General features: G+C 50.3%; 4 protein-coding genes and 1 pseudogene across 4 annotated transcripts; 1 reads left to right on the top strand and 4 right to left on the bottom strand.

Moving 5' to 3' along the window:
• Positions 1-337: 337 nt before the first annotated feature.
• LOC120643049 (glutathione S-transferase T2-like) lies at positions 338-2,461 on the top strand. The gene is made up of 4 exons (XM_039919584.1): positions 338-613; positions 987-1,128; positions 1,194-1,559; positions 1,651-2,461. Exons 1-4 carry the CDS (start codon positions 477-479, stop codon positions 2,284-2,286), a joined length of 1,281 nt encoding a protein of 426 aa, XP_039775518.1. The 5' UTR covers positions 338-476; the 3' UTR covers positions 2,287-2,461.
• Positions 2,462-2,787: 326 nt separating this feature from the next.
• Positions 2,788-4,358, bottom strand: LOC120643048. Its single transcript, XM_039919583.1, has 2 exons — positions 3,988-4,358; positions 2,788-3,907 (listed from the first exon to the last, which is right to left on the bottom strand). The coding sequence occupies exons 1-2, from the start codon at positions 4,221-4,223 to the stop codon at positions 2,860-2,862; spliced, it is 1,284 nt and encodes a 427-aa protein (XP_039775517.1). The 5' UTR covers positions 4,224-4,358; the 3' UTR covers positions 2,788-2,859.
• A 336-nt stretch (positions 4,359-4,694) lies between these two features.
• LOC120641177 (E3 ubiquitin-protein ligase ATL6-like) lies at positions 4,695-6,366 on the bottom strand. The gene has a single exon (XM_039917173.1). The coding sequence runs from the start codon at positions 6,108-6,110 to the stop codon at positions 4,956-4,958; it is 1,155 nt and encodes a 384-aa protein (XP_039773107.1). The 5' UTR covers positions 6,111-6,366; the 3' UTR covers positions 4,695-4,955.
• Positions 6,367-8,663: 2,297 nt separating this feature from the next.
• LOC120641175 lies at positions 8,664-11,123 on the bottom strand (annotated as a pseudogene).
• Positions 11,124-11,989: 866 nt separating this feature from the next.
• Positions 11,990-15,055, bottom strand: LOC120641176 (dihydrofolate reductase-like). Its single transcript, XM_039917172.1, has 6 exons — positions 14,656-15,055; positions 14,362-14,460; positions 14,211-14,252; positions 13,954-14,083; positions 12,506-12,607; positions 11,990-12,317 (listed from the first exon to the last, which is right to left on the bottom strand). The coding sequence occupies exons 1-6, from the start codon at positions 14,896-14,898 to the stop codon at positions 12,214-12,216; spliced, it is 720 nt and encodes a 239-aa protein (XP_039773106.1). The 5' UTR covers positions 14,899-15,055; the 3' UTR covers positions 11,990-12,213.
• Positions 15,056-17,176: the final 2,121 nt, after the last annotated feature.

The following is a 17,176-nucleotide window of genomic DNA, read 5'->3' as shown; positions in this document are numbered from 1 at the left end:
GTCGGAATGACACGAACCGGGACAAAAAGAAAAGGGACGGCGATAGCAGCATGATTTGCAGTCCCATTACCGACCAAAGGTCCTGCTAAAGAATGGTTAGCAGCGCAAATGATCTGGCTTAAAGCTGACGCCCGACGCATGGTGCCTCTCCCACTCACGCCGATTCTCCTACCGGAAAAAGAGAGGCTATCGCTTCGAAATCCGAACGGAAAGGAGGGTATCGGCAGACCGACTCCAGCGGGCTTCCCATCCAGTCCCCGCCGCGGTAAATGGGACGTTGGGCGCACTGTTCACGTGCCCAGCGGATTGCCCATTGCGTCTCGAAAAAACGGGAAAAACGGGGTACCTCCCTCCCGTCCCGCAGATCCGCGCGAGCCCCCCGGCCTCCCATCCCAACTGTCGCTCCCGTCCTCCCCTTCTCCCTCTCTAGTGCATCTCGGGCGGACGGAGCACCGCCACCACCACCACTGGCGCGAATGGAGATCCGGCGCGGACGGACCACCCCCACCGCTTCTCGGGCGGACAGAGAAGCAGCTGCAAGAGCCGGCGGCGCACGAGGTCTTCTTCACCCCCAGCGCTGGATCTTCCACTGCTCCGGCACCATCTGCAGCAGGTGCTCCTCGACTCGCCCCTCTCGATCTCATCTCCCGCTGGTATGGCTCCACCTCTATTGCCGATGCATCGCGGTACATCTCGTGTGCCATTCGTGCTATCCTTGTGCTTGTATGCTTGTTGTTGGTGGTGGTGAAATAGTAGTACAAACTGCAAGACTGCTCGTATTGTTCCGGCACCATTTTCTATTCCCTGTCATTATTTAGTTAGTTTCATGACAAGTTATGGAGTAGTTTCGTATGCTTATTGATTTTGGGTCTGGATTAATCTTGTTGGCGTAGCATGTTTCACGACAAGTTAGGGAGTTGTTAGTGTGCATTCGTGTTGTCTTTGTGAATCCCTCTTGATGCCTGTTTATGTTAATGATATCACAGCGATATGGAGAACGTGTGGAATGAACTTGATGATGGTAGCCAACATGGCTTTGGTGTGGCTAGTTGCACCCCATATACTGATTTGCTTGGTTGCCAAATGACAGAGGGGCAGGACGAGGCAACTCCTCATTGTGATGTACAGGTAATTTGTCTCGGTTGCCTTTCTAGACTGGTTTCGGTGGCCGTCTTACGCCCATTTTTTTTCAGGTTTCAAACAACGACACCACTGAGTCACCAAGCACTGGCAAACGACCCAAAAAAGCAAAGCAGGGACAGGTTTCAAAAAGCACAGCCATTCGGTCCTCGAGCTATACTCCTAAGGAAGATGAGGTTATATGTTCAGCTTACCTGAATGTGTCAAAAGATCCCGTTGTCTCTGTGAATCAGCCCAGCAAAACTTATTGGGAGAGAATTTGTGACTACTACAACGAGAATCGTGGCATGTATGGCCAAAGGACCATTTCCTCCCTCCAACACAGATGGGGTGAAATATCCAGAGATACTGGCAAGTTCACTGCGTTTTATGCAGAGATTGAAAGGAAGAACCAAAGCGGCAAAAATGAGGATGATAAGGTACTTTCTTTGTACCTTCACTGGCTTTTATTGTGTATGTTTACAAATGTTATTGTATATGTCCTAATGAACTTGTTAAATGTTAATGTAGATAAAAGATGCGCTGCAGTTGTATAATGGTGTTCTTGGTCACTCTTTCAAGTTCATTCATTGCTGGTTCATATTGAGGCACGAGCAGAAATGGCATGAGTTTGTTGCAGAGAAGAAGCAACATAATAAAACAAGGCCGGAGCCCTCTGCTGAACCGGTGAGCCCAATGGCGCCGGCAACAGATACTCCTCAGATCAATGCCCAGAATTTAGTTAGACCAATGGGCAGGGATAGTGCAAAGAGGTTAAGGAGTGCAAACTCATCTGCTAGCTCGACTGGATGTCTTGAGGTGCTGCAAAAGATCCATAGTGACAGGGCTAAGTATGAAAAAAGGCAAGAGGAACATATCAAGGATGAGTCGAAGGAAATGGTAGAGAGATACGAGAGGAAGCTGAGACTACAAGAGGAGTCCATTAATTTTCAGAAGGACTCCATGAATTTTCAGAAGGAGTTGTTGACAAAGCAGGTCTCTATTCAAGAGAAAATGTTGGCACTTCAAGAAAAAGAACGTGTGGATAAAGTCATGATGGCTGACTTGGATAAATTTCCATCATGGGTGCGTGACTATTATGTCATCGAGCAAAAAGAGATTGCTGCCAGAAGACTACAAGCTGGTCAGCCATCTGGTGAAAAGTGAGCTTCAGAGTGTTTGAGCTGGTCAGCCCTGTACTTGGGCTGTATTATTGTGTGCTGCACAATCTTAGTGTGTGCTCCACAATCTTGCAATATTTGAACAAGCTTTGTTGTATTATTACTGTGTGATGAACCTTAAATTGTGTTTTGGTAATTAATGACAACTATAAGTGGACTAACTGCTTCATTGAGATTTATGAGAGTAGGATGATCCATAGATGAATAGTTGAAACATGGCACATGAGAGAAAAGATGCACACATAACTAGAATTCCTGCACTTCACGACTCAAGTGGACAACAGCAATACACCAAAGAGTTACTCTCTGAATATGAAACCAAAAATTGCTCCCAGAATCAGACGACATAAACATTTGACTTGGACAACAAACAACATATTCAACCATGAGTAAGCATTACATCTTAACATTCACTAAAATAAGCATTACAGCTTAACATAATGCGGCCATTGTGAGACCCAAAAGAAGCTTTCTCATAGTTCTTGCCTACATGCTAAAGCTTTCTCATAGTTCTTGCCTACATGCTAAACCTTTCTCATAGTTCTTGCCTACATACTAATTACTGCTGGACTCTTCGATGGCCGTCATGAATCCATAGGTGCTCGATCAAGTCTTCCTTCAACTGTGCATTGGCAGCCCGAGACCTGATGCGTCTGTGGTTCTCAATCAAAGCAGATATCTCAGGAACATTTCGGGTGTTTGAGAGCCTAGGTTCGGTAGAACCTTCGTACTCTTGTATTGCCAACCCTGGTCCACGCTCATACTTGATGCCCATATTATGCAAGATTACAACACACAATATAATATATCTCATGTCCTCCGGACACCATACCCTAGCAGGCCCTTTGACTATATGGTACTTTCCTTGTAGTTTTCCAAACATCATTTCAACATCTTTCCTATAAGCTGCTTGAGCTAGTGTGAAATGCTGCTGCTGCATGTTGACTGGAGAAGGAACACCACTTATAAGGGTGGCCCAAGGAGGATAAATTCCATCAGCGAGGTAGTATCCCATATGATAATCTTTGCCATTCACCTTGAAATCAACTTGAGGACCGTAACCACTAGAAATGGAGTCAAACACATGAGATCGATTAAGCACATTTATATCATTGCAAGATCCGGGCATCCCAAAAAAGGCGTGCCAAATCCAAAGATCATAACTTGCCACTGCCTCCAAGATAATGGTAGGTTTTTTGAAGTGGCCCCTGTACTGACCATGCCATGTTGTGGGGCATTTTTCCCATTCCCAATGCATGCAATCGATGCTCCCTAGCATTCCCGGGAACCCCCTTTCTTCAGCAATACTAAGTAACCGAGAAATATCATTGGCTGTGGGTTCCCTAAGGTACTCATCTGCATAAAGTGAAACAATAGTGCGCGTGAAGTGATTGACAGTTTCAATGACCGTGCTCTCACCCATACGAATGTACTCGTCAAGTGAATCAGCCGCACCACCATACGCTAGCACCCTCACCGCAGCCGTCACTTTCTGTATTGGGTGGAACCCTGGCTGTTTCGTGGCATCATAGCCAAGCTTGAAGTATTCATTTGCTGCCTCTACATCGCGACAGATGTCTGTAAACATGTCTCTACCCATTCTAAACCTGCAACCATATAGAAGCAATGAGCACAACCATATGGTGTACACAAGGAACAGCTGGACATGAAGCATCAAATAATGCACCTGCGCCGGAAGTAATACTCTGGATACACGGGGTTGTCGACAAAGTAATCATTCATCAATCGTAGATACGCACTGTGACGATCTCTTGGTATGACCCTACGACCAAACACCGAACCACAGTGCGGCTCTTTTTCCTCCTCAACCAGGTACGTCGTGACTGTCATAGCAATCAACTCATCCTCAGCATATCGGTGGTCACGCATACTCTTCACACGCTTCAATCGTCGGCGCCACATTGGTCACAAACCCTAGTCGAAGGTACTGTACATGAAAGTTGCAGCAGATAAATGGTGAAAAGATGATGTTTTTTGAGGAGGAGCGATTTTTGGGGAGCATCGATGCATACCTCCGTGGTGGAGTTGGAGCAGAGAAGGAACGATTTTGGGGGTGGGGGGGAGAGCGCCGCCGGGAAGGAGCTGTCGGACCGATTTGGGGACGACGACCCGAGGGCGCCGGCGGGATCTTGATTCCGGCTAGGGGCTGTGCGCGCCGGCGCGACGCCGTCGTCCACCGGAACCCCTCGTCGCCTTCAAGGTTCACGCGGGACCAACGGCCGGCGGCGGCCGCGGTTCTTCTTTCCCAAAGGGCGGGCCCCACGCTCCGCGTCCCGGGCGAATGCCGATCCGCAGCCGCGAACCGTTGGAGTCGGTCTAAAGAACGGCAGGTAGGGGGAACCAGGAGAAGTGAGAACCCTCTCCACTCCAAGGTTCTCTGAACTGATCACTCTCCTTGTCAATTTTCAAGCCCACGAAATCTACAGGGCAAGCAAACCGCGCCTTGCAGAAGTAAACTAAAGCTAGAAAAGTTAGCGAAATTCACAGACCGCTATCACGCTATCGCCAAATATTCCTAGACATAAACAAATACAATATACAAATGATTAGGAAAAAAACGCACAAACTTGTCGAATTTTACAGTCAAGCACACTCCGTGCCGCGGTGGCGGTGGTGGTGGCGCGGCGCCGTCGGTCACGGCCGGCCCGCGGGGGGCGGCGTGGCCGAGCACTTCCTGCTGGACTCGCCGTCGTCCCTTCCCCTCCTCGTGGACCCGTCCCACCCCTTCCGCACCGACCCGTCGCCACCGCCTCGCGCCCACGAGACCGTCCGGGCCAGGAACGACTGCCACCGCCGCCCGCCGTGGCTGCTCCCGCCGCCGCCGTTGCCGTTGCCATTGCCGAAGCTTCCTCCTCCTCCCAGGCGGCGTCCGCCTCGGGAGCTGCCCTCGGAGCTCATGTCGGAGAGGTTGATCAGGCTGGTGGCGTGCCTCAGGCGGCGGGACCGGAGCACCTGCTCCCGGACGTGCTCCGGAAGCCGCAGCGTGAACCGCTCGTGGTCGCCCTCCTCGGCGGCGGCTGCCGCCGCCGCGAAGAGCGAGTGCCCCGTCGAGTGCGACCGCGGCATCCTCGCCGCGCGCCGCGCGCTGCGCAGCATCTCGAGCTCGACGGCCTCCTCCTTCCGGTCGTCCTCGTCGCTGTCCTCCTCCTCCGCCGAGCCCTCGCCCAGCACCGGAATCGTCACGGCCTCCGGCGGCGGCGAGGGCTGGCGCTGCGCCGCAGCCACCTGCTCCCGCGGCGACGGGGGCGACACCGCCGGCGCCGGCGCCGGCTTCTCGAGGTTGGCGCGGCAGAGCGGGCAGGTGACCCGCGACTGCAGCCAGGGGTCGATGCACTCCGGGTGGAAGGCGTGGGAGCAGTGCGGCAGCAGGCGGAGGTCGTCGTCGTCCTCGAACGCCGTCAGGCACACGGCGCACTCGAGCACGCCCTTGCCGATCTTGTGCGCGACCACCTCCCTGTAGGACACGATGGGGAACGTGGCCACCACCGCGGGGTCCAGCCCGCGCTTCCCCCTCCTGGACGCGCCCCCGGCACCGGCCCCCGCCGCCGCGGCCTCCCCGTGCGCGCCGGGGTCCGCGAGGCGGCACTGGTTGACGTACGCGCAGAGGAAGAGCAGGAAGAAGAAGACGCTGATGGCCACCGTGATGAACGTCGACATGGTGCGCCCGAACGGCGTCTGCTGCGCCGGCGGCGCCGGCGGCGAGGGCGAGGGCGGAGGCTGCGCGTCGCCGACGGCCATGCCGGCGCCGAGGAGGCAGAGGACGAGGAGCAGCTCCCGCGTCCCCATCATCGCCCCAAGAGCGGAGCACGGAATTTGGGGGGGGGGGGGGGGTGGGGGGGAACGGCTCCACTAGCGTCTAGCGCGCCGCCGCCGAGGCCTGCTCGCTGCGGTGGGACTCTGCTCTGACGACACGAGGAACCGGTCGGCGTGCTCGCCTCGCCTAAAATCCCAGGCCGGGACTCGCCCACGCCCCTCTTTCTCCTCGGCGATGGGGTGCTCGCCTGCTCGGCGCCTCTTTGCTCTTCCCAGACGTGCCTTTTTCCTCCTTTTCCTATACCTGGACGGCTCCTTTTGACAATCGTAGGGTGTCACTGTGCTTACATTTTTTTTAAAAGAAAACGGTGTCATTGCGCTAGCGTGATGTGGTGCGGCTGCAGGCAGTGACCGCATTTCCAGTTCCCCTCTTTTGGAATTTTGAAAAAAATATTTTTATATTTGAAATATTAAATATAGATTAATAAAAAACTAATTACAAAACTCGTAAGCTCAATTAATATGTAATTAGCAAATGTTTATTGTATCTTTACTGTAGCAATTTAGTGTCTAATCATGATCTAATTAGGTTCATTAGATTGGGGATTTACAATTCATTTGTGTAATGCAATTTTTTTTAACTTAGTTCACCATGCAGACGTTTTATAAATTTTTTAGAATTTTGAAGTTTGGATAAACAAGGCCTCGGTAATGGATGTTGTGGCGCGTGCCCAGTGTTTGACCTTGGAAATATCCTACAGGTTTTTGGAGGTTTACCACTACCCCAGGAGGAGGTGTGTGTGGTGAAGGTGCCCAGTGACGCAGCTGAAGAAAGAAAGAAACTCCGACTGTCCGACAGCGTGGATTCGCTGCACAGTCTCTGTGAAACCGGGCAAAGATTCAGGGGGTGTTTAGAAATATGGACTTCAAAAAAGTCCTAGGGACTTTTTAGTATTTAGAAGTATTAAATAAATATTAATTATAAAACTAACTGCAGAACCCTGGGGCTAAACTGCGAGACGAATCTAATGAGGTATCTTAATCTATGATTACCGAATGGTACTGTAGCATCACTGTAGCCAATCATCGATTAATTAGGCTCATTAGATTCGTCTCGCGAAAAAACACTCAGCTGTCAAAAAACATTTATAAACAGATTTTATTTAATGCTATAAAATAGTAAGATTCCTTTTGATGTGATAGGGACTTTTGAAAAAAAGTCCCGGAGCCAAACAAGCAGGCGCAAGGGGCTCACGTGAAATGCTGTGTTTAGATTCCCGAAAAAGTGGTAAAAAGGGGCACATCAGCATCATTTTTCATTTATTTGTGGTAAATATTGTCATACTATAGGCTAACTGGCTCAAAAGATTTGTCTCGCAATGTACATCAAAATTATGCAATTAGTTTTTTTATTTACCTATATTTAGTACTCCATGCATGAGACAAAAGATTTAATGGAATAGATGAATAGTGAAGTTTGGAGAGAAAGACAAGGTGACAGGAAATTTGCCGCCGTGGCGGCGCCGGGAGGCACCTCTCCCGCCGCGTCCCCATCGTTTCATCGGTTCGTTCCTCTAGGATTCTGCTTTGACGACACGAGAAACCGGCGTTCCAGTGGTGCTGTTGCGGACTGCGGACGCCCGAATCCCACGTCAGAGTTCCGCGGTCGCCTCGCCCGCCAGGCCGCCACACTCCGTGGATGCAGATCTAGCCTGTTTGGCTGCCTTTAAGGGCGTCGGAGTCTGCCTCAGCAGATGAAAAATGAAGGGTAGAGCCAGGCTCCCTAGGAACGCAGGCAGCTGGCTCGCATGGTGCAGTGATTTGCACTGCTAATGACCTAATCAGTATGTAATTAATATGCATTAACTGATATTAAGTATAGTAAAGAAATTAAGCTATTAGAAAATAAATTAAGGGCTATTGGAGTATAATCTTGCAAAATAAGTATCATGGTGATGATTATTTAACAATTTTTATCATACGCCTCCCTGTGAGGTTCTTTGATGCGAGCCAGGCTCGCCAAGGAAGAGAGAACCAATCACGCCCATCGCTGCGCTTGCTCTCACCAAAGTACCAAACTCGCTACCCCTTCTCCGCTTCTTTTTTTCGAACTTACTTTAGTGTGACTTCTTTTTCAAAAAAAAAAGAGAGAAATCACCGTCACACTGCGTCACCCCGATGAAGGGGAGGCCCGTTTTATATCTGCACCGAACGAAGACCCGGCTGCTTAGGCGTGTGCCAGTGTTCAACACCCGGAGTATTCTGAAGCTTCGGGTGTTATCGGAGCAGGTGTGCACGGCGATGATTGCCGAAGCAAGAAAGGCCTCAGAAAAAAACAGTTGAAAACCCCCACTGCAGATTGCGACGGTCCCGTTACGCACAATCATGTTACAACCCGCACCCGTCAGTCGATCGCCATCCTCGTGGCGAGAACGTGGAGCGTGAGACAAGCAGTAGGCGATCGGCAGACCAGGCGGCGGTGGCTTCCGCCAGCGTGCAGTCGCTGTACCTGTCGTCTATGGAAGCCAAACAAGAGCTGGGTATACAGGTAGTTGGGCTAGGCTAGGAAGATCACAAGAAGATGTCCAAGACCGTACAGGTTCAATGCGCCTCATCATGCCACGGATCTGGCAATATATGATCAGATACGTATCTTTGCCAAAATAGAGAAAAAATAACCTGTGAAGAGCTTGGCGGTATACAACTCTTTTATTATTCCTTCACAGCACAGCAAAGACAAATCGAAGAAAATCAATAATCACTGCACTCTGCTACGGTTGCCCTGCTCGTCAGTATGCAACTCTTCTGCAGCATCAGTTCCCTAAAGCTCTCTGCTGTGTCGGTGAGGCCGGCGTTCAGAAGCGCGTCGAGCAGCCTGTTGCAGGCTGAGATGTCGAACTCTGGGGCCTTGGACCGCTGCCACTGGTCGACTATCTCCCCCGCGTCCTTCACCCGCTCGCACAGCAGGTAGGAGGAGATCGCGCAGATGTAGTTCCGGCTCGTCATCCGCTGAGAAGTCATAAGCATAGACTTCCATATGTCCTTTATCCTCTCCAGGTTGCCGAGGCCGGCATGTAGAAGGACGAGGAAATCGTAGGTTATCCACTCCCTCTGGCTGATCTTTGCCTCGGCTTCCACCAATGAATTTCCTTAGGCAACAAGCTGACTGGCATCAACGTAAATGGCGGCGAGCTTCCGGTACAGCGTCCATCATTCTTTGGAGTTCGGATCCTTGGACATCTCATCGAGAATTCCTTTGAAGCCTTCAAGGTCCATGGAAGCAGCGGCTGCACTGACCCGGAGATTGTAAGTGAAGAGATCCGGAGAGACATTTTGCCTTTTTAGTTCTTCGGCAATGACCTGAACTTTATCAAGCTCCCCAACAGAAATGTACAAGGTCATCATTTCATTATAAACCAGGACATCCATGGACAGGTTTGCATCCTTCATCCTCCCAAACAGCCTTTCAGCTTTGTCTGTCATCTTTGATCGAGCATAGGAATGAAGAAGTGCTGTGTAGGCTTCTAGCGATTTGGCTTCGCTTCAGATGGAAGCTTCTCAAAGAAATCTTCAGCCGCATTGGCACCAAAAACTCTGGTAATCAAGTCAATGCGCATTCCATAGTCACTCTCAGACAAATCAGACTCATGATGCGTCTTCATCCAGTCTGCTACCTGTAAAATGTGCAGTTAATAATTGATGAAGCAATTTGCAAGTTTTTTTCTAGAAGGGGAAAATGTAGCAACCATTGACAAAATATATCGTAGTGCCAGGGTATCAGCATAAACAACCAAATAAAACAAGGTGGGATGAATAAAAGGTACAGCATGGTTATTCTGGAGGGCTCTTTCAAGGGTTAGCAAAAGTAATCATATAAGACTGTGACCCAAAACCATTTGGCAGAAGTATGATAAGATAAGACAACGATAAGATTAGATGGCTCATTATGCTGCACAACAAAACATGATAGCTAGCATTAAAATGGCACAATAACAAGTACAGAGAACAGTTCAATTGGCGGAATATTGATTCCTAATTATAAGATCCTATCTGTAGCCTCTTCCATCATACCAAAATACTAAGACTATATTAGCACCTTCATAGCCACCCTAATCAGTTCCAACGAGGAAGGAAGCCTAAAGCACATAAATACAATTCAAATCCAACATACTCGGAATAAAAGCTTAATACTGCTCAATATTGCACATACGCTTAATCCACAATAAAACCTACTCTTAACTATTAGAGAACTCGACCTGTTTATAGAGTCAGATTCATCTGCCAAAGCACTAGAAGTCAGCAAACAGGCTACCGAACCATCTTAACTATTCAGCCGGATAAACCTACATCGCGTGCACGTCACAACCATTTCCAAAACCAGAAAGGAACAGACAGATCACATCACCACAGTGCAGTGCTGTGCACAGCAGAACGCACTAAATCCTGGCGGGCAGGCAGAGCAAGCAATCGGAATTCGGAAGGGATCGTTCAGCTGGCTACCGAACCTCGAGGGCGTGCTTGTAGCGGCGGGCGCGGCAGAGGTCGCGCGCGACGCGGCGGAGCTCCGCGGCGGGGGCGGCGCGGCCCTCGCTGGACCACTTCTCGAGCGCCGCCGTCGCGCTCCGCTTCGCCAGGCCCAGCCGGAAGATGCGGCCGCGCAGGTCGTCGCCGTCCTCCTCGGCGCCAGCCGCGGCCGCGGGGGCAGGGGTCGGCGCGGCCTCGGACGAGAAGAAGGGCCCGTGCGCCGCGAGGGCGGAGCGGCGGAGGGGGAGGCCCGAGCCGGGTCGCCTGGCGCTGGCGGCGGCGGCTCCGGCTCCGGCTCGGGGAAGCACCGCCGCCATCTCGTGCGGTCCGAAGTGCGGCGGCGTGTGATTTCGTCCCGATCGTGCGAAATGTGCAGCGTTCTCTATCTTTGCTGGGCCAGCCGTTGAAGGGCTGAGACGTGGAAGTCGCGCCTTGGACAGTCTGGGCTGCAACGTTGGGCTGGACTGCAACCACGCACACGAGGAGGGCATCCCTAGCTCTAGCGGGCCTTTTCTCAGAAAACAAAAGGCTCTAGCGGGCCTCACCAGCAAGCCGCGCTGCCTCACACGCGGCTCGTAGGTCCCGTCTTTTAGATTAAAAGAACTAGGTGAGATTTAGAGATCATTGCTAGAGCTAAGTGTAAAAAACTGGCCCTAAAAAAACAGAGAGAGAGCCCTTACTCAACAAGTAGAGGATCTAATCTAACAGCTATTGCTGAAGATGTTCTGGGGTTCCCTCTATTATGCAATCATTCGTTCTAGCAGGCGGAGTTTGCCGGCGTCTTTTTAGAGTGGCATTGTTTATTCCATACTTTTTATATCGGTTAAAAGAAAAACGCGCAAGCACCAGTAGGCGCACAGATCGCACTCACATCACACCACCTATGCCAGGCACACATGCGTATCGCATCCAGCAAGCCAGTTTTCGACACTGATGGACGCACTCATTCTTGTTCTCTTGTGTGAATACGTGGGCATCCTGCCAACATACCAATGATTTCGGTCCATCCTAGACGATCAATGAAACAGGATGGTGGTTTTTGGTATGGAGTCAAGCAGGGGAAAGTCCCTGGAGATGACGGGGTTGAACTCAAAATTAATCTTAACAAACTCTCTGAATCTGAATTTCCTAATACACGTCAATTCGGAGGATTTCCCCATGATACTGGATTTCAACCGCCCCCCTTTCTTTTGACATTAAAATTAACACATTCCCCAACCAACTCAATTGGATTTGTTCAACGTACTGTAATAGGGCCAAGGGATTATATTCCAATGCAAAGGCAGCTCAGTAAATTCTGTATACTATAGTATGTCAGCGGACTATTTCTAATCTGCTGGAGCAAATTTTCCAAGTAACGTTGGCATAACTTTGAACAGGCCCGAGCAAACTACAGAAACGTAACATTTTAATAATTTATCATCTAAAGTGATACACTATATTACAGCCATGTCATGAACGATATTCAGTTTGGAGTAAATAAAAGATACACATGATCATTCTTTCACCATGGTACAGAATAGCCGTGCCTCAAAATAGCGAGGCCACAGTTGAATGTTTATTCTACAGTATACGAGTACCATGAGCGTTCAGATGCTAATAACCTGAAGTCCTATCACAAGCACACTTCTTTTTCGTCAACATCGGTGGATGCATGCTCGGATGTCTCCTTCTCGATCTTCTCAAGGAAACTGAGCATGACTTCAAGGCACTTGTCATCTGCGCGTCAAAAGATAGTCATATATCGTGGTTAGTTTGGCGGTCAGGCGCAGTTGATATTTAGGCAATAACATTCCTAATAGAAGACTCGGTTAGTAAAGGACTGAAGACTGGCTTAGTAAAGGGTGCTGAACGCTGGATTAGACTGACGAGAAGAAATTTATTAAGTCGAAGGCAGAGGAGATTACCAAGCCTTGGAACTGTGTGGCCCTTTGGGTGACGAATTACGAACGGATCCACGCATGATTCTATGAGCTTCTCACCATGAGCTTTGAGGAAGTCGTTGTCACCTGCAGTGCAGAGCATGCAAACGTGTTCAGTTTTCAGTGATTGGGTACTTAGAGCATCTCCAAGAGTTCCTAATATTTTCTCTCCAAAACTTGTTGTTTATCAACCCCAAATAGGTATAGGGAGGCAAAAAAGAGTTTATCTCCAATAATTCCCTATTTTTATTCCTAAAAATGAGAAGTTGTGGCTCCACAAGGATAATTCCATGGCTTTTATGACTGGCGGACAGTAGCTTCTTGCAAGTCAGATTGTCGATGATTTAGGGCACGAGAGAGCTTGAAATTTGGGGGAAAAGAAAGAGGAGGACGAGAGGGTTCCGTTTTACCTCTTACTTGCGTTTGTGATGCACCATAGCAGTTAGAATCGGTGCCGAAAGAAGTGGCGGCGGACGCAACTCCCTAGCTCCACTCGCCGTGGTCAGATTCGCTTGATGCCTAGCTCCAACGCTTGATCCCTAGCGTAGTCACAGCCGGCCACGCAGCAAGCCGCCCAATGACCAACGCTGCAAGAAGCAGGTCGCCCATGCCTAGTGCCGCAGCTGGCAGCCCATGGCCAACGGGGCGACGAAAAATGGGCCGCGGGAGGGTAGATCGGGAGTCATGGAATTGTGGGTATCTTTACTCACAAAGATGGGCAATAGGCCAATTGTTAGGAGATGGAGAGTTAGGATAGAAAACTATTGGAGAAGTTTTTTTTCTTTTTTCTCTCCAAAAAAACAAGAATGGAGGAGTGAGATTGGGAACTCTTGGAGATGCTCTTAGCTGACCACCGGTTCACCTCTAAATCTACCAAATTAAATAATAATAATAATAATAATAATAATAACAAGAATAATAATAATAATAATAATAATAATAATAATAATAATAATAAAGAACTGAAAATAATAGAGAATTGAACCATGTGCAACTAAAGCTTAGTTGACCGAAAGCGAAATGACCACATAAATAAAACAAACGATTGTAGCACGGCAGCACTTGTTAAATGCATGATGGAACGTTTTAGGGGCCAGGCAACCGTTACTTTTCGGGCTAGAAAAACAAATTCGATAATGTTGATTCGTATTAAGAGATGCAAAGAGGGCATATGCGTTAATTTTTTATTCGCGGCATATCGCTACACGACTAAGTCTAGAAGTGAAGACGCCCGTCCATACATGAAGCCAAAGCAATAGCAGAGTGTAATGCCGTCTCCACCCTATTCATCTGACATGCCGGCAAGAAAAGATACGAAAACGGAAGCACGCAACGACGTCCCTACCGATGCAACTCTTTGGACGCAACCAACCAACCAACCAACCAACAAACAGGCATAACAATCGAATGATGCGGGCAAGACATTCAGGTACCGATGAAGTGAAGCGAGGGGCAAGTGATCTTGCTGGCGTACGCCTTCTCGACCAGGGTCGGAGACCGGAACTTGGCGCCGCAGATGATTATCAGGTACTTGATCTTGGGAACTCTTGTCAGGGCCAGCCCCTGCCATGAAAGCACAGAGGAGGCAATAAGGTCAGCGAAAGATGCAAGCGCTAAGAACTAGAAGCAGAACTTGACCTGCTCTGTTCTAAGGGTAGTACTCCGCATCAACTATGAACCGTGAGCTTACTCGTTCTTGCAGCCCGGGAAGCGCCGCGGATAGAATGGCACCCTGGTATCAACATCGTGATTCGCAATCGTTAATCAAACACAAACAACTGGTTAATCAGCATAGTTTTTTTTTTTGTAAGGAGAAGGTTATCTCAAACTGAGCTGCGTACCTGGGAGAAACCCATCAGCCCGTCGAAGGGGCCATCTTTGATCATCAGCTCCTCGATGTAGGCCAGGCACTCGTCGAAATTCCTGTACTCCGTGAAACCCTGTTTCGGAGGAAGCAGATCGGTGAGTACAGGGAAAGCCGACTAAGCTCAGATCCACGCCGTAAAAAGGGGCCAAAAAAAGCTAAGGAAATCACAACTTTAATTTTATAACGAAATAGGCGGGAAGGATCGGATCGGGAGGAGGAGGAGGAGGAGCAATTGACTGGGCGGGCGGGCGCGCGCGCGGCGGCGGACCTTGTCGAACTGGAACCACTCGTAGTACGGCGGGTCGAAGATGCCCTCGACGTCGGACTTGCCCTCGGCGGGGAACGGCGCGTCGGCGAAGACGAGGTCGAGGCGCGCGGTGACGTCGGCGGGCCACTTCCCCAGCACCTGCTTGCGCATGATCTCGGCGCTGGTGCGGAAGCCGTGCAGGCACAGGAACCGCGGGCGCCGCCGCCCCTCCGCCGGCCGCTCCTCGCCGCCGAGGCTGCCCATCGCGCGCGGATCGACCCGGGCAGCCGAGCCGAGGACGGGGCGCGCCTGGTCGCCGGCTCGTCGGTCGCTGGCGGCGCGTCGAGGGGTGGAGGCGGCCGCGGCTGGGGGCTCTGGCTGGCTGGGCGGCCGCGGCGTGGGGGCGGCGGGGTATAAATTGTTCGGATTGAGATCCGCTGCAGTGGTGGGGCCCGACGGGAGGGAGGGAGGGAGGGAGCCGTGGTTCTGGGAGTGCGGGTGGGGCGCGGGCCGCGTGCGCCCGTGTCGTGGACTCGTGGCGCCTGCGGGAACCGCGTGGTGGTGGTGCGCGGTGGGCTCTCGAGGTTTTTTGCGTAGGAGTCGACGTCCGGCTATTGGTGATCCGTACCGCACGTGGGGTTGGGGGCAGGTGGATCGGACGGCTGGCTGGGTGTTTCGCTGCGGGTGGGTCGGTGGCTTGGCGCGGTGCGGATACCTGTAAGCATCGGAACAGTGGCTCTGCTGCCGCGGCGCTGTTCGGATGGCAGACGGGCGGTCAGCCAGCGAGCTGCGGGTGATTATTCGTTCTGGATTGAGGCACGTTTAGTTTCCACCCCATAAACTCCGTAAACAAAAAAAATATCACATCCAATGTTTCGACACATATATGGAGTACTAAATGAAATCTATTTATAATTTTTTTTTTGCATAGATAGGCTGTAAATCGTGAGACGAATCTAATGAGCCTACTTAATCCATGATTTGCAACAGTGATGCTACAGTACCATCTGCTAATTATTGATTAATCATAGATTAATTAGCATCATTAGATTCCTCTCGCGATTTACAACCCATATGTGCAAAAAGTTTTATAAATATACTTCATTTAGTACTTTAAATTAATAAGATTCCATCAAAAAATTTTTTGCGTTCAAACTAAACTGACTGAGTGAGCTAGGGAGGATCGGACGGCTCATAAAACGCTGTTTGGTTCACTAGAACACCTAGTACTAAAAAAATTTATATGCATGAAGTACAAAACGAAATTTATTTGTAAATTTTTTTTTACAGATAGGTACAACTTTGCACGACGAATCTAATGACGATAATTAATTCGGTATTGACTACAGTAATGCTACAGTACCATCCTCTAATCGTGCGGCCAAAGATCTCATTAGATTCGTCTCGCGGAGTAGCGCAGAGTTGTAGAGTTAGTTTTGTAAACTGCCTTTATTTAATACTAGTAATTAATGATTAAAATTTCCTAGTACAACTAGTACTAGAACCAAACAGACCTAAAATTCGAAGGCCTACAACCTTCATGACGAAGGAAATGAGCGGTCAAACAGAGTAGTCGATCGACCGATGCTGGTTTGGCGCAAGCAGTTGACGGACGCGCAGTCAGTTTGTTCCCGGCCCCACCACCTGACGGACCGGACCCACACCTACCAGACCGCAGAACTGGTGCGGCCAGGGGGCTGCCTGCGCAGGGGCGGTCGTCCAGCCTGCGCTCGTTGTCACGGCCGCGCAACTGTGCTGCACGAGCCACGACACGTACGGCGGCCCGGACTGGCTGGGGGAAGGCGAGCCGGGCTTGAGCCGCGGGCCCGTCGTGAGGAACAAACAAACAGGTCGTCACGCACGAAGCCGCCCGTCGTACTGGCTGAGTCGTGCTACATGTAGTATATGAAGTCGTCGTGACTCGTGACCCGCCAGGTCGTACGTGCAGTGTACTTGGAAGCCTTCTAGAAGCTCCAATGCACGCGTTGCCCTTTTCATTTTCGAGCGACTAATGTTGCAAATGTATTCAGTGTTCTGTGTTCGGCCGCCACGTTGAGGATGCTTTGTTTTTTGGACACGGCGAGAGGGCTTGGGTCTTTTAACGGGCCAAAAAACAAATCTAGCGTACAATACTGAATACATTTGCAAACACGTGTTTTGGTAGTGCTTTACGTTGTTGGGCCAGCCCACTCTACAGTGTCCGCTAGACATTTAACGCAGCGGGATGTATCATAGCAAACAGAGTTTATTTTAATTTTTATATTATTTTTTTCGATTTATCAGAAATATATGTCGTGATATTTTTTTTCTCAAAAATGTCACCCAGCCGCCGGTTCATCCGGCGGAAGGTTGTTACCGCCGTATGAACCGGCGGTAGGCTCCTACCGCCGTGGGCCGTGGTGGGCCGGATCTTACCGCCGGTTGAAACGGCGGTAGTTCCACCTACCGCCGTTTCAACCGGCGGTACGGTCCGGCGTATTAAATCCGCGCTCGCCCGCTCCCCTAGCGCCGCCACTCGCCCGCTCCTCCCACGGCGCCGCCC

This window comes from Panicum virgatum, chromosome 7K (genome assembly GCF_016808335.1).
Source record: "Panicum virgatum strain AP13 chromosome 7K, P.virgatum_v5, whole genome shotgun sequence".
Taxonomy (NCBI): Eukaryota; Viridiplantae; Streptophyta; class Magnoliopsida; order Poales; family Poaceae; genus Panicum; species Panicum virgatum.
This window is presented reverse-complemented; position numbering and strand designations above follow the sequence as displayed.

Bases quoted from the DNA above. Each gene is read 5' to 3' on its own strand.
- LOC120643048 (XM_039919583.1), bottom strand. From the start codon at position 4,223: ATGTGGCGCCGACGATTGAAGCGTGTGAAGAGTATGCGTGACCACCGA. The intron at 3,908-3,987 runs GTGCATTATTTG...ATATGGTTGCAG, and splicing joins GAGTATTACTTCCGGCGCAG to GTTTAGAATGGGTAGAGACA.
- LOC120641176 (XM_039917172.1), bottom strand. From the start codon at position 14,898: ATGGGCAGCCTCGGCGGCGAGGAGCGGCCGGCGGAGGGGCGGCGGCGC. The intron at 14,461-14,655 runs GTCCGCCGCCGC...CCTCCGAAACAG, and splicing joins AGTGGTTCCAGTTCGACAAG to GGTTTCACGGAGTACAGGAA. The intron at 14,253-14,361 runs GTACGCAGCTCA...TGTTGATACCAG, and splicing joins GGCTGATGGGTTTCTCCCAG to GGTGCCATTCTATCCGCGGC.
- LOC120643049 (XM_039919584.1), top strand. From the start codon at position 477: ATGGAGATCCGGCGCGGACGGACCACCCCCACCGCTTCTCGGGCGGAC. The intron at 614-986 runs GTGCTCCTCGAC...ATGATATCACAG, and splicing joins TCCGGCACCATCTGCAGCAG to CGATATGGAGAACGTGTGGA. The intron at 1,129-1,193 runs GTAATTTGTCTC...ATTTTTTTTCAG, and splicing joins CTCCTCATTGTGATGTACAG to GTTTCAAACAACGACACCAC.
- LOC120641177 (XM_039917173.1), bottom strand. From the start codon at position 6,110: ATGATGGGGACGCGGGAGCTGCTCCTCGTCCTCTGCCTCCTCGGCGCC.